Source organism: Haliotis cracherodii, unplaced genomic scaffold (assembly GCF_022045235.1).
Source record: "Haliotis cracherodii isolate W230 unplaced genomic scaffold, xgHalCrac1.p SCAF_10, whole genome shotgun sequence".
Lineage (NCBI taxonomy): Eukaryota > Metazoa > Mollusca > Gastropoda > Lepetellida > Haliotidae > Haliotis > Haliotis cracherodii.
In genome coordinates this window covers 52,457,877-52,474,014 of record NW_027266265.1, presented here as the reverse complement: position 1 = coordinate 52,474,014, position 16,138 = coordinate 52,457,877, and the positions used below count along the sequence as shown (strand labels likewise).

The 16,138-nt window shown below is 40.8% G+C and overlaps 1 protein-coding gene across 6 annotated transcripts in view; it reads right to left on the bottom strand.

Annotated features, from left to right (window-relative positions):
- Positions 1-16,138, bottom strand: part of LOC139454516 (inositol 1,4,5-trisphosphate-gated calcium channel ITPR3-like) — a 221,133-nt gene that overhangs the window by 148,915 nt on the left and 56,080 nt on the right. The window contains exon 1 of one of the 6 annotated variants that reach the window (XM_071236276.1): positions 9,751-9,804. The exons of the other annotated variants lie outside the window; for them this stretch is intronic. Within the exon in view, the coding sequence (XP_071092377.1) occupies positions 9,751-9,774 (24 nt within the window). The 5' untranslated portion in view covers positions 9,775-9,804. Of the gene's footprint in view, positions 1-9,750; positions 9,805-16,138 lie in introns of those variants that run through there. 6 annotated transcript variants of the gene reach the window in all.

Sequence of the window (16,138 nt, the reverse complement as noted above, 5' to 3'; positions counted from 1 at the left end):
AAGTCGACCTTCATTGCGTCATTTATGGTTAAGTCCACATTTTGATATTTCATAGTCAAAACCCGGACGTTGTATTTTCCTCCATGTTATCATTTTCCACTGTATTTTCCATTTCGATATGATAAGAACATATTGTGCAAATAGTACATTATGAGTAAGCGTCTATGCAGAATAGTGAGTGAGTGAGTTGGGTTTAACGCCACTTTTAACAGTATTCCAGTTATATCACGACGTGTCAGTTTAATGTGGGAGGAAAGCCCAGATGTTTACCACTTCGGTGAAACCCTAGAGCACGGGTATGGTGCTGACAAACCTAGAAACATAATATGAGCGATTCGGGATTGGAACCCACAATCCTAGGTTTCTGGCGTGCCCAAGGGACGCAACTCTGCACAGCGAATCGCGGCGCCTTAGACGACTGGGCAACTCGTGTCCCCCTATGTAGAATATGTTATCGGGTTACAAACTACTTTTATATCTCAAATCCTTAATGTTCTTCCATTCTGGGATAAAAAGTGCTGGCCACCGTCGAACTCAATCAACTCGAAAATACTAAACAAGGTGGGCCATGCTGAAGCCTTCTCGCTGCTATGACCTAAACAGGTTATCTCGAACAACGGATGACTCGATATACTTTTAATGAGGATTTCGAGTTTACGAATTTAGACGTTTTCATGTAAATTTATATAATGATTCTATCTAGATGTTGAATTATTATCGTCGTTAAAACTATGTATGTATTAAATACGCCCTACATTCAAGGTGAAGTAATAGCACTCTGTTTGGACAATGATTATCTGTTAACAATTATAGCTTCTGGGCTACATCCTTTTGTACAGTGATAAGTTGGTATCCGGGTAGAGTAATGTTTGAGATTACACCCGATCCAGCAACCTATCCATTGGCCTACCATCTACATATATATCGAGGATGAATCCCCAAATAATGTCCTCCCCACGAGATCGCTAGCGTCCTACATGGTTCTCCAGCACCTTCTTCTTGAATGAAACTATGGACAACTTACAAGTTAACCTAAATTGAAGGAAACAGCCCTCTGCCACAGCGAGTAATGTAATAATGAAGTCGTCAGCCATGACGTCCCGTGCCAAAATGGAGCGAGATAGGAAGCACCATAACAGTTACATGGAGAGAAAACCTGTTCACGTTCACGCTGATGAAAGTACTTTGCTGTGTCCCCAAACAGAATTACAGTCAGTACAGTTGCCATGTATGACAACAAGGTAAAACCTACGTACAGTGATGCGTCATGTCAATCTGAGAAGGCCCCGTCAGTTGACACTGGGACCACGACGAACCGAAACTCGTTTGCCAGTGTTGGTTCTCAGACCTCAACTAAAGTGGCAATTGCAACAGTTGGTTGAAAGCTGAAACAACTACACAGACGACAACTGTCAATTCCAGCTCTACCCAAATTACAGACAGTTCTTACACGGCGAGTCAAGAACAGACCCGAATGTTTCATCAAATGGCAGAATATATCCAACAACAAAAACACCCGGATCCCTGAGGCTAAACTTAACAGTGTAACCGTAGCTTACCTGAACGCTAATGAGAAACGTGTACCTGGGCCCAACCATATGAAAAGTCCCAATATGATGTCCACGTGGCGTACATGCAGGGACACAGGGCCAGAATGCAACCTATTCGCATTCGGGAAAATTAGGGATTTTAAAATTATGATAACTGACAACTTCAAGTTCATATTTGAACATTAAATAGCAACTTATCTGGACACGATGACATGTCTTTCGCGAGAGTGTGGCAAAAGTCACAGAGTGACTTAATAGCACTCTGTTTGGACAACGTATTATCTTTAAAGAATTGTACCTTCTGAACTACTTGCCTTTTGTATAGTGTTGAATCAAATATCGCTTGGGAAATCTAGACTACTTAACGTGGTTTAATCCATGCGTAACAGCGGTCAATTGTGCCATTGTCGAACACTACAATTCACGTCATATGACATTTATAGCCTCAATCCATTTTCCCAATGTCTGTAATCACATCTATAAGTCCCATGTCCAGGGCAACGCCATTGTCTCTTCGTATGTTTATTGTTGTCCAATAGTGTTCCCTCTACTTTACCTTTCTGGTATTCCGTCTTCACATGTATGTACAACCCCTAGTAGGATACGTTACTTGCTAAACCTGGCATTTGGACCAATTGTATTTGTGTTTTTATTACCTACTATAGCAGTTTGGACTCCACATATTCTTCGTCTTCAATCTGAGCTAATTACACCGTCAACATACGCGTTGACAGATGCATTGCAAATGTTACGGCATGACGATGTAAAGGGATTGTTCAGAATGCTACTGAAGAGAAACGCTTATTTGCTGAAGCGCGTCTAGCATTAGCCTGGCCGTGCCTGGCATCGCTAAATGGTCAAGTGATATTACTATAGGTAATCTAGTTACGTGGTGCTTTGGGTTTGGTACCTGAAGGATTCCAAGTTCGTGTATCCACCGAGTGGGTGAACGCAGGTGCCGCACAGATGAACTGTTTGGCCCAGTCTTTATCTCGAATATGATCCAGTAGAAATCTGGGAAGACTAACTTCTTAAAATATGCAACCTTGTGGCAGATGTGCCATGGGTGTTTCGAATAGACTCTCCGTGTTTCCTGCGAGTCCATAATTCGCTAAGCAGCTCTAGGTTGTCTGTATCTCCCCCGCCCACAGCCCGCTTCCCCACGACCTTCTCCGATAGCCTGTCAAGAGGTCAGCCATTGCTGCCAGAAAACAAAGAGGTTATCTGTATGCAACTTCCCAGTGCAAGTCCCCTTTGAGTCAATAGCCAGTCATTAATTGTTGCCACTGAAGAAGTTGAGAAGTGCAATCCAGTTTACTCGCACTAAAAAACACATAGACACTCATCGTATATGTTAAAGGCGTCCTACAACCAGCCACCCATCGCTGCCACATGATATGTTTCCTATATGTAACATAGGCAGCGCCACTCTCATGTCCCTGTGGTACACAAAATGGATATTCATCATGACAGTTTCTCTTAAACAAATCATCACCACTGAAGAAGTATGTAATATACACATTACATCGCCTTTTGCTTGTGGTACCGAAATCAGACATTCATCCTACGTTTTTAAAGGACCCCTACCACCATTCCACCTATTGGGCAGATTAAGGAAACACGAGCAGATCGTCTCCCCCTTCCGTTTTTTAAAATAATGAACATGTGTCATTATCTTACTTGACACAGGTACATCTTAAACGTCCCAGCTCGAATTGCCGAACTGTTGGCATTACATTAACACACCCTGCACAATTTTGTATCTCGATTTAATGATCTTAGACGCCATTCTCCGGATACTTACGAAAATTTCCGAATGAAATAGATCTAGGGGAATAACTTTCTTTTCTGTCGTCTGACAATGCGCGAAGTGGATACATGCCTAACTGTGGTATTCATACCGATTCGGACCAAAGCATATATGCATAAGGCATGCCAGCTATGTAATAAGGTGTACAATAAGATATATTCGTTGTACACCGGTCCCTTGTTAACACGGGCTGTTATTGTACTTGTATTGTTGATAAAACTGAATACATTATGTTTCCATAGCTGAGCATTTACCCTTCTCGTGATCAATAGGAATCTTGAACAGGCATCCACGCTGTCAAAAGGCGCCACCCAGTCTTAGGCTCAGATGGAGACCGGCCACTAGTTTTGCTACGGAAGATTACGTCACGATTAAGATGTGAACATAGAAGTATTTGTCTTGTTTCCTTTTGTTGCAATTGGTTGGTTTTGACTGGTGTGCACCCAACCCGAGACTAAACCAACACGTACATCCTTCAACAATAGGTCATCACTGTCGCTGGTGTTCTGACATTTCATACACAACATCAACATAACACGCCAGTCGGAGACGCATGTACAATAACAGCCTCAATCAGATCTTGGCCAACGGTGTACTTATGAAAACAGATTGGCTATCGTAACAGAAAATATGCCAGCGGCAAACTTCTTGGTGCGCTGACATGAAATGAAGACACCACTGTAGCTTGTCTGGTCGACACGAGACCAGTTGATGCAACCTGTATCACATACTAACATCTAGATGGGGAAGACGCGTTAAAAAGGTACAAATAATACTTGGACTGCATCAAATCGTTATTTTGGACACACCGTGTATATATTGACAGCTGTGTTTAGCAAGACTGAGATAACCGGATGAAACTGTTGGTATCAGTTAATATATAGCAATTGACATAAGGGATGTTTTGACAAATGTATGTTGTAAGTATATAATCAGTGGGGCATATTGTATTGGTTCATGTTTGATTACAACATAGAAAGTGATTGTCGCACCCAACTCAGCCATTAAGTTGACATAAGCTCGAATGAATGACAACACGAATGTATGCATAGATAAAAAGACAGAATCTATATCGACTGCTGTCTATCTTGTCCTGTAAGTGTCCAGAGTAAGCAATACAATTTATGACAGCATTCAATTGTGAGACAGTGTGTCAACCAATACAGTTATTACAACATACCATTCTGAGACTGAGTCAACCAAACGTTCACTACAACAGAGCATTATGAGACGGAGTCAACCAATACTATTTATGACAGCATTCAATTGTGAGACAGTGCCAACCAATATAATTATTACAACAGACCATTATGAGACACAATTTATAAGAGCAGTCCATCATAAGGCGGAGTCAACCAATACAATTTATTACAACAGACCATTATGAGACACAATTTATAAGAGCAGTCCATCATTTGGCGGAGTCAACCAATACAATTATTACAACAGACCATTATGAGACACAATTTACAATTGACCATTATAACGAGGAGTCAACCAATACAATTTATAACAACAGACCATTATAAGGCGAAGTCAACCAGTACAATTTATTACCACAGACCATTATGAGGCGGAGTCAACCAATACAATTTATAACAACAGACCATTATAAGACGGAGTTAACCAATACAATTTTTACAATTGACCATTATAAGGAGGAGTCAACCAATACAATTTATAACAACAGACCATTATAAGACGGAGTTAACCAATACAATTATTACAATTGACCATTATAAGGAGGAGTCAACCAATACAATTTATTACAACAGACCATTATGAGGCGGAGTCAACTAATACAATTATTACAACAGACCATTATAAGACGGAGTTAACCAATACAATTATTACAATTGACCATTATAAGGAGGAGTCAACCAATACAATTTATAACAACAGACCATTATAAGACTGAGTCAACTTATACAATTATTACAACAGACCATTATAAGGCGAAGTCAACCAATACAATTTATTACAACAGACCATTATGAGGCGGAGTCAACCAATACAAGTTATGACAACAGACCATTATACGACGGAGTCAAATGATACAATTATTACAACAGACCATTATAAGGCAGATTTAACCAATACAATTCAGTACAACACACCATTCTGAGGCAGAGTCAACCAGTACAACCCATCACTACAACCCATGCTGTTACACTAGGGACACTCGTGTTGTTTAAGGAACATTAAACACTAAGTCAGAAGTGAAAATACAACCGACACTCGCCCATCTGGAAACTATGCAGGCTGTATAAACCCAGATAAAACGTAAATAAAGCCGGTTTATCTGAACATGTATTTGTGCAAATGTTATTGTGAAAGGAGATACGCTGACAAACGCGGCACACATTGAACCAGCGTGTTATATGCAACCTAACAGTCGGGCAGGCGCTACATCGACAGATATACGAGAGATATGCTCCATTGTTATGAAACTATTACATATATTATTGTATTGTATATTTACACACCAGCTTGGGTGAGAGGGTGTGTGTGTTGGAGAACAAAAATACCCCTGATCAAGTAAGTTGTACGTTGTTAGCGAGATTCCCATTTCTTACCTTTACTGTAATTTCTGCTCTTCGTATAACACTCTATTTATATGATTTCCACAATTAAAGCAATGTGCAGCATTAAACAACCACAGCTCATTTTGAAGAAAACCAGACTTTCAGACTCACGATGCAAGTATATAAGTTCCTGCATGGCTGCTCACTCAAGCCGAAGTCAATTAATTTGAACATTTTGTTGGGCGTCACCAGGCGTCAAACACGCTCGTTCATGTATTATATATTGAAGCTGTTTGGGTGTGTGTGTGTGCGCGCGTGTGTGTGTGCGCGCGTGTGCGTACGTGTTAGGGAGTATCTAAATCTACCCTTGAAACACATTTACTGAATTTCCAATCGGTTAACAATCGACTATGTTTCATAGGTAATTACTGTCTGAATTCAGTCACATGATCTGTACCATTAATGTCTTACAACTATTAATATCTCAGCGACAAGAGGAAAAATCATAACGCTCATTGAGGGCCAGATGAAACAGGACGGCCCTCACAATATGGATATTACTCATGCTCTTTCAATCATATCAATTCAAAAACAATCAAATCAAAATTGAAATTCTCATAACTCCCGGGTGATACATTTTGGATATAGCCCCATGGTGAGCCTGAGAATCAGATCGTAGATACAACTTCTTTACTGCTCCCGGAAGGCCGAAATCATGCCCTCATGCTGGATGATATGGAAACTGTATTGATAATGGGTTGGCGAGTCCCACACCTAATAACAATTAAGCAGTAAGGTTGCATATGAGGCCAAGTCAGAGCAGTGAAAACATAAATTACATTTCTGTGAAATATGTATGAATATAAAACCATAACGCTAGAGAATAATCAATATTAAAACAGATTCCATTGAGCGTAAAAGGTGAAACAGTGGTGAACATTATATGAGTGAGTGAGTTGGGTTTAACGCCACTTTTAACAGTATTCAAGTTATATCGCGGCGTGTCAGCTTAATGTGGGAGGAAAGCCCGAAGTGATGCAGGTCTCAGACGTTTACCACTTCGGTGAAACCCACGAGCACGGGTATGGTGCTGACAAACCTAGAAACATAATCGGGCTGAACCGGCATTCGAACCCACAATCCTAGGTTTCTGGCGTGCCCAAGGGACTTAACTCTGCACAGCGAATCGCAGCGCCTTAGACGACTGGGCCACCCGTGCCCCCTAACATTATATGAATGGATACTGAAAATAAGTGATGACACCAGGTTTTCGCGAAAAGGGTAAGGATGTCCTGCTCTATCATTTAAAGAGCAGCAGGTGGAACATCTCCCTTTCAATGTATGTGATCGTAATGGCGTCCTCCGTCAGAGCAATCAACACGACGTCGTTAACTAATATGTTTTCTCTTTGGCACATTTCTTTTTGTACGTCGGTGTCATGAAGGACACAACATTCCTGCAAATGAATCCAACTGTAACAGAGCAATGCATGCTTATCCGTGTGCCATCCAGGACATATCTTCGCCTCGCCATCGAGTACACAACGTTATGATGGATATGTTGTAAAAACGAGGCCTTCCGTGATGCATGTGGCACGTGCTTTAGGCCATGCTAGATAGTATCACCATCTACAAGAAGCATGTTGTTCTTACCCTGTTTAAATTAGTTTTGGGATACGGCATCTTCTGTCGACACCTGCAGAATTATCGCATTATTATTGCTCATAACCATCGCATTAATAACAAATATGGTTCAGATGAAACTTTCATTAAAAAAGGTGCAAGGCATAAACTTTGATGAACCATAGACGTCGCTAGTGACATGTGTAGGCAGGCATACGGGTTACTGACTAACGGGGGAATCCACTTTCATCCTCAAGAACACAAGCAAAGATAGAAGGTGAGGGGAAATAAGGTTTAACGCTGCGTACATGCACGTGTGTGTTTGTTTGTGTGTGTTTGTTTGTGTGTGTGTGTGTGTGTGTGTGTGTGTGTGTGTGTGTGACTTTATAGTGCCAGCACATTGAGATACCATGCCGCAGTTTAACATGAATACCCCACTCAGACACAGTATACTGACTCCAAGCCAAACCAGTCCTTGTTTTAGCCCCTTAATGAGCGAGGGTAACAACACGTACCACTTTGTAACATCTTTTGGCATGAAGCGGCCGGGGATCGAGCCCCCGACCTTCCACTTCCCGGGCGGACGCTTTACCACTAGACCACGGAGGCGGTCATCAGAGATATTTAGCTGGTCGTCGCAATCTGTTCTCTGCTTACTTATACGTGACAGAAGTTGATGCGGTGCTTAGAGACTGTTCCGCTACATATAACTGCCAGGAACATAGAGATCTAGTTTGCATGAATGCAGCTCAGAAGATGGTATGTCACTCTGAACAATTTACGTTGTGGTCAAACAGAGGACCTCCTTTACCATTTGGCTTTGTAAGATCAGTTACACTGTCAAATTGTTCTATAGTAAAATCATTCCCTTGACATATTCTATTTAACACTGTTAATGTCATACCTTTTCTGTCGTTATTTATAACGAGTTGGATGTGTCGGGTTTTCAGTTGCCTCGACCTTACCGATGTAAAGACGCCCTGATCAGTCGAGGTCAACTCGTGTAATAATGGTTTAACATGCAGCGCAACACATCTGATGTAAATACAGTGGCAGCCGAAGAAAGCATTTACAAGGTTCGTTATGAGAGAGCGAGCATGGTCTAAGTCCGCGTTAGCAGTATTTCAATTAACGTGGGAGGACATATGTTGTGCTTGATTATCAACGGGTATGCCATAGCCGTTCAATGTCAAGCACAATAGATGCCGTGAAACATTATGCTAATCTAGCCAATAAATAAACTAAACAAACATAATTCTCATTAATAATTTAAATTGGCGTCGAATTTCTACGTGCACGTCAGCTTGAACACCGGTGTATAAAGAATATTGTCATTGCAGTGAAAATAATAAAATATTCAGGTTTCAAATATTTTCTAAACTTTTCTCCCAATAAGCACGTCTCAGTTTGTTTCTGGGAACCAATTTGTCGAGATAAGTACAAACAAATATTTGCTGTTTTCATGGGTACATGAAGGGAAAAAAAACAAATTTTCTTTTTCGAAAAAACAAATTTTAAACAATTATATGAACCATTAATTCTTTCAGATTCCTTCACGAACCTAAGCGCAAAGACTTTACCTAACCCCGTCGCAGTATCGGCGCTGTGTTATCAGAATGACTGCACTTTGCACCCAACTGCTTTCCAAAATAATCTGATATCTAAAGTCAACCACAGTGCACGGAATCCAGTGTACCTCGGTGCTTCGAAACGTCACACCAATTAGTGAGATTTTTTACAAAATAAATCTTATGTTCCTGCAAACTAAACTTTAAATATTTTCACACAGAAATTAATGTTATACAGTCCGTGAAAACAGTTTTAAAATAGACACATTTCGATATACAGTAAACTACGGTTATAACGAACACGCTTATAACGAACTGACGGATATAACGAACTTACTTTTTTGGTCCCGACTATTTGCTGTAGTCATGCTGCATATATGCTTATAACAAACTACGGTTATAATGAACAAAAATTAGTAGTCCCTTTGAGTTCGTTATAACCGTACTTTACTGTATATATTTTAAAGCATCACCAACTGGGTGAAATATACACTTGCTTGTTAAATGTCACAAAAGTCTACATTTCGTTAAAGCGGATGTAAACATGCATTTTCGTTACAAAGAAACCCTTACTTAATACATAGTACATATACAAGTTTTCAAACTTAAACACTGTCATAGTGTACAGGCTAAAGTCAATTCCGGAGACCACCATGCAGCAAAATACAAACTCACCTTTTTTTTCATGGCTTGAAACATGTTGGAGTGATTATGCGACTGGCCCCTAAGTGAAAAGGGTCAACTCCTTGAAGCCAATCCCACAGTGTAGTGAGCGATTGCACTACTTAAAGGTAGGTATCCACTTTGGAGGAACACCTGTCTCAAGGCATAGGCTTCTGCTAGGTGAGACGATGAGGTTGAATGTTAACGGTTAGCGTTGCATTATGCAATCTGGCCAAACATACCAAGGGAAGCCTAGACCAGCTCATTCGCGCATGCCGGAGGAGCATCGTTTACTTTGTCACGGAATATAAGAGGCGTATAGTCTGATTGACTACCCATTGGAGGATTTGGCTTGTCAGAGGAACCCTATTATTGTTTCTCCCGACTCTGATATAGATAGCGTTGTCATCACAATGCTCTCACCAAATACACATGCCGAGCATGTTGCCGTAGACTTGCTCGCAGTATTTTAAAATGCTGTCGGCTCACTTTAAAACCGTTCAAATTATAGCTCGGCTTTTATATGTTGATTTTGCTATAAATCAATTCAATAAACCAATCTAATGTATGTCAAGTATGTGAAATATGAACATCATGTTAAAACCGTTAAAACAATTATAGACTTGCATGGGCTTCTAAACCAGTATTTTGTACATCTAAACCTTGACATCTGTAGGCAATGTACAGAACTAGCTGGAAATGTTCACGGTATTCGGAACTAATATACAACACCCTTGCCTACAGACACTAATTCACTACACAACCACTGACTTACTGAGTTCTCTACTCTCATAGATACGACAAGCCATACCGTACATTCCTCGCGCTATCTTTCCATGATCACGTAAAGACGTTGTCACTATATATCTGCAGACAAACTGTACTGTTACCACGACTTGGTGGCTTCTTGTATATTCATAAAAAAAACATAACCACCACCGACGTCAATATACATCGGTCGAATGATCACGAAAGTCATCACACTATATATAGAACTGAATTCTTAACATACCGAGATCAGCTGTTGAATATATTTTTTTCTAAGATTTTGATCTCTGGAAACTTTAAAAATGGCAATATACATGTGTTTTACATGTATTTATATCAAGGGCTTTCATGCAGACAGTCTAGTACTCTATAAAAAGTGATGTACTTTATTCTGGGAACCAAATGTCTGTGTAACACTTAAACTCAGCATTGCCAGCCAATGGACTTACCATTGGATAATTCCGGGGGAGGGGGAGATAGACTGGGATGTTTGTCGTTGGCGTGGTTGCCTGTTTACTGATCAACTAGAGATGCATGAAATAAGTATTGTTTAAATCATATGAAACGTTTTTCGTGAGAACCATCCGGTCGGGTCGTCAGATTTGCGGTCAGACGTGCGGTCAGTGTGGCTCGACTGTGACGGCAAGAAGAAACCAGATACGACCTGCCTGACAACTTGACACGTTTGATGAGTCGATCATCTAGTTCTCAAGATCTGACAACTTTCTGTACATAGTTGTCTGTCAATCACGCGGGTAGGGTACAGGTAATCTCGCGAGACTTTCTACCGTTACCTCCTAAAACCCATATTCCCAGTGTGGATGCATGGTTCATTCAAGCGAGACGGACAAAATGGTTCCTTCAAAAGAAATGTCAGGAAGTATAACCAACGGAAAACAAGTCAGAGACATAATTGCTGTGATGAATTTCCAATATGTGCTGACGTATGGTACGAAAAGTACACAGCCATTTGGAATACTGCTTCTGACTTCGGAGATGATTAATTGTGTTTCTCCTCAGAGGTAAACTCCGTGAAACATGGAACACGTAGGCGTCAATAAAAGTAAGTCAAGATGCTAACTCATATGAACACCTGGTGTCCTTTATCCAGGACTACTACGACTCGTAATCACCACATGTTCAATTGGCATGAAGAACTTAATGAGCGACTATCTTTACGTTTTGCATGTTGAAGCATACCAAAAACATATTCCTTATGAATTATAATAAATGGATTCTTTACGGAATGCGATTATTGATAACATATGTGTTTGTTTGTTTGTGGTTTAACGCCAAACCCAACAATATTCCAGCTACATGACGGCAGTCTGGAAATACACGAGTCCAGACACTCTGGATCAAGCAATTGGGATCGATGACATGCATCAACAAAGTCGGCGAGCCTGACCACCCGATCCCGTTAGACGCCTCTTCCAAGCATAACCGCCCCTTTCGACAAGCATCGGTTGCTGAAGACCTATTCTAACCCGAGTCCTCTGAATCGAATATTGTTTACAACCAAAAAGGGACAAACTCTAAAATGCTGTTTGATCTCAGAATTCGAAAGCCCCAGTAAATGTACTATTCTTAAGTCGTGAACAGTATTGACATGTGTATGCCTTGGCAGCAAACTTGTTCATAAGCAGCAGTTATAAACTTACGTTTCACTGTTGCTTTCAATGGAATATCATCGCTTCTTGAAGGCAAGGTATTGCTCCTTGTCTCAACACGGTCGGAGAAACATGTCTGGGGCATTTACTTTGTTGTAGCCACACAATACGGAAACTGGGGCATGTCAATGATTGCTTGACACTTTTTTCAGTAAAGTCATGCAGAATGTTCGAGGTAGTGTAGCGTACGACGCAGGAAGAGGTGATGGGTTGTTGATCTATGTAGGGAGCAAGGCATACGGGTAAGCCACACCTATGAAGACAGTACCAGAATTGAAAGATTGAGTGAGTGAGTTGAGCTATAGCTAATCTACATCACTGCATGTCAGTTGAATATATGAAGCAATCCTCATGTAAAGGACATTGACACTGTCTTCAAACCCTTGAACACAGCTACGGTACTGACAAATCAGGGATAATAATCGGGGCAAATTGAACGCGCAGCGGTTCCTGATACGACCAAGGGGCACAACTCTACACCGCGGAATTAATGGTGGATGAACAGTGAAAAGTATCAGGTTTACATGTACGATTTAATCAGGTCCCTGATTTTCAAACGTCGTGCAGAGAATACGTCATTCATCAATCTGGACGATGCTATTGTTTCGATATTAAGTCCTCTATATCCCTGTTTGGATTCCGGATAGAAGTGGTCCCCAATAGCAAACTCTTGAAGATGCAACTAAACGTATCGGTGGCCTGGCTGATTGCATGTCATCGTACCCCGATGACGTGGAGCGTTGCTCATAATATCAATCACTGGTTTGTTTAACCTAGACTCGATTATTCACTGGCCGTCGTGAATTGACAATTGCTGATCGCTTTCTCGCTCATTACTAGATGTTACTGACAGAATTGTCCTGAAAGTGGGGTGTCTGGAATAACGGGTGTCCAGACTAACGGGACTTCAGTGTGTACATTTACAGACACCACACATTTTCAGTTTCAGCTTAATACTTCCTTTACGAATATTTTATTCATTTTATTATGTTTATATTAAAAAAATACAATATGTTTTCTTGAAGACATTACATAATATAGTCGGTAGTAAACAAAAACAATTGTGGCATGGCTGCGTCATTTTTTCTTTGATGTCAACCGCAAACTACCCCAGATGTTCCATAACGATTCTTCACTACCCTTCAAATGAGTTGTTAATGAGGTGAGGTCAAATGGGTTTAACGTCACGCCCAGGATTACTGCACTTATAAAGCGACGTGTATGTGTGTGTGTATGTGGCTGCTTGTACTAGTCCGGACTGATGCCGATGTATAGTGCTAGCTCACTGAGATATCATGCCGCAGTTTAACATGAATACCCCACCCAGACACAGTATACTGACTCCGAGTTGACCGCTCCTTGTTTTATCCCCCCCAATGCCGAGCGCCAGACAGGGTAACAAAAAGTACCATCTATTAACGTCTTTTTTTATTACGCGGCCGGGGTCGAACCCCGGACCTTTCGCTTTTGGGGCGGATGCTCTACCGCTAGACCACGGAGGCGGTCGAGTTGCGTTTTTGTTTTGATGTCAATGCGTAGGTTTGTGTTACACTTACGACAAAACTAGGCCTAATTCCTCTAATATCGACATATGAAATAATTACAGAGCATAAGTCCGCCCGGAGAGCGAAAGGTCCGGGATTCGATCCCCGGCCGCGTCATACCAAAAGACGTTAAAAGATGGTACAGGGTAACCCCTGTCTGGCGCTCGGCATTAAGGGGCTAAAACAAGGACTGGTCGGCTCGGAGTCAGTATACTGTGTCTGAGTGGGGTATTCATGTTAAACTGCGGCATGGTATCTCAGTGAGCTAGCACTATAAATCGGCATCAGTCCGGACTAGTACAAGCAGCCACACACACACGTGTGCATGCACGTCGCTATATAATCTTGGACGCGACGTTAAACCCAATTTCACCTCACCTCACAGTGCATAAGGAACCGAAACTGTTTTCCTTGACCTTCCCTTACATGTATAGGTTATGTTCCTTTAACCATCACACCATCTCCAATACCAGGTGTGATTCGAAGTGTGGTTATATCAGCAACAGATTTAAAACAGGTTCCGCTCCCTCGGAAGCAATTAAGTCTTGGTAATTGTGTGCAACGCAGTGTAGCAGCGTGTGATAATGTTTCAGTGTATTTTAGTAATAATGTCACACTGTCACTTGATCGCCGTTGGGAGAGTAAACTGCCCGGCAAAAGAAAGTATACACCCATGTTTGATGGTGGCTAAAATGAAACAAACAAGGTTATTCGATGGTGATGTATTTGATTCGGGTATCAATTCATAGTTGTGTTTGTACCTCCGTGTTTCGGAGTCTGTTCTCAGCCTAGTAACGATTTATTAACCTTTTGTAATGTTTTGATCGAATCCATTTTTCAAGAGTCTACTTTCTTTAATCCCGCAGTTTAGTTCGAGACTGGAGAGAATTTAACACATGTTTTAGATTTTGTACTAAAGAAACAACGTCTAACGCCGTAGTTCGAAAAAGTTCTTCTCACGTGCTTAGAAGCTCACGGGATTTCATTGTATAATAAACAGAGTATGTCGTAAACTACTACTACAATACATACTATTGTTAATACAAATTGTCAATACAAGAGAACAATCACCCAAGGTCACCCGTCAAAGCAGATTTTATTTAGTGTAAAACAGCTGTGAAAATTATATGAATAGACCACTGAAAGTCAGTGATGACGCCAGGTGTTCGCGAAACGGGTAAACCTGTCCCGCCTGCGGTAGCGCACGCCATTCACACAATTTGCATAAAACGTAAGTATTTATTGCCTGATGCCAGAGATTCAGGTGCTTATAAGTAATTTTTCAGAAATACATTCGCTTTGCAACACCAACAGCTGATTTGCAGACTATGTCTATTTAATGCAATTCCAAAGGACGCCAAATACAACTGTGCATAGCTATTGGTGAAATACTACGACTAAAACGCGAGAACGTGAAAACATTATGTACAGTTTCACTTTGTACATTTTCCTCTGTAAATTCCCCCTATGTACACTCTACTCTGTAAATTACCCCTCTGTACATTCTACTCTGTAAATTACCCCTCTGTACATTCTACTCTGTAAATTACCCCTCTGTACACTCTACTCTGTAAATTACCCCTCTGTACATTCTACTCTGTAAGTTACCCCTCTGTACATTCTACTCTGTAAATTCCCCCTCTGTACATTCTACTCTGTAAATTACCCCTCTGTACATTCTACTCTGTAAATTACCCCTCTGTACACTCTACTCTGTAAATTACCCCTCTGTACATTCTACTCTGTAAATTACCCCTCTGTACACTCTACTCTGTAAATTACCCCTCTGTACATTCTACTCTGTAAATTACCCCTCTGTACATTCTACTCTGTAAATTACCCCTCTCTACACTCTACTCTGTAAATTCCCCCTCTGTACATTCTACTCTGTAAATTACCTCTCTGTACACTCTAGTCTGTAAATTACCTCTCTGTACGTTCTACTCTGTAAATTACCTCTCTGTACGTTCTACTCTGTACATTTTCAGTTTGTACATTGTCATCGTGTACATCTTCACGCATTGCATTTACACTCTATAAAGTTCAGTTGTGGTCCCATGCCATGATTATGATAAGATATAATATCATCCACACTAGACTTAGTTTTGCTTGCAAAATGCCCTGACCTTCTAAGTCTCCTTGCTCAAATGTCTTCAACTGTCCAGTTTTTATCAGTTTTGTATATCATCCACCTTTTTGCACGTATAGATGTTAGGAACAAATATCGCTGTATTTGCAGGAGTCAGTTTACAAACATCTGTCAGTACACACTGGTACATTCCCTCATACATTTAAACATAAGAAATCACTACGAACTAATGCATCCATGTGCTTAACATTGTTAATTTAGTATTCTGCTTACTGTAATATTAATACACACTTTGTCATGAAAAGCAGTATCAGACTAAGGCGTTTGTG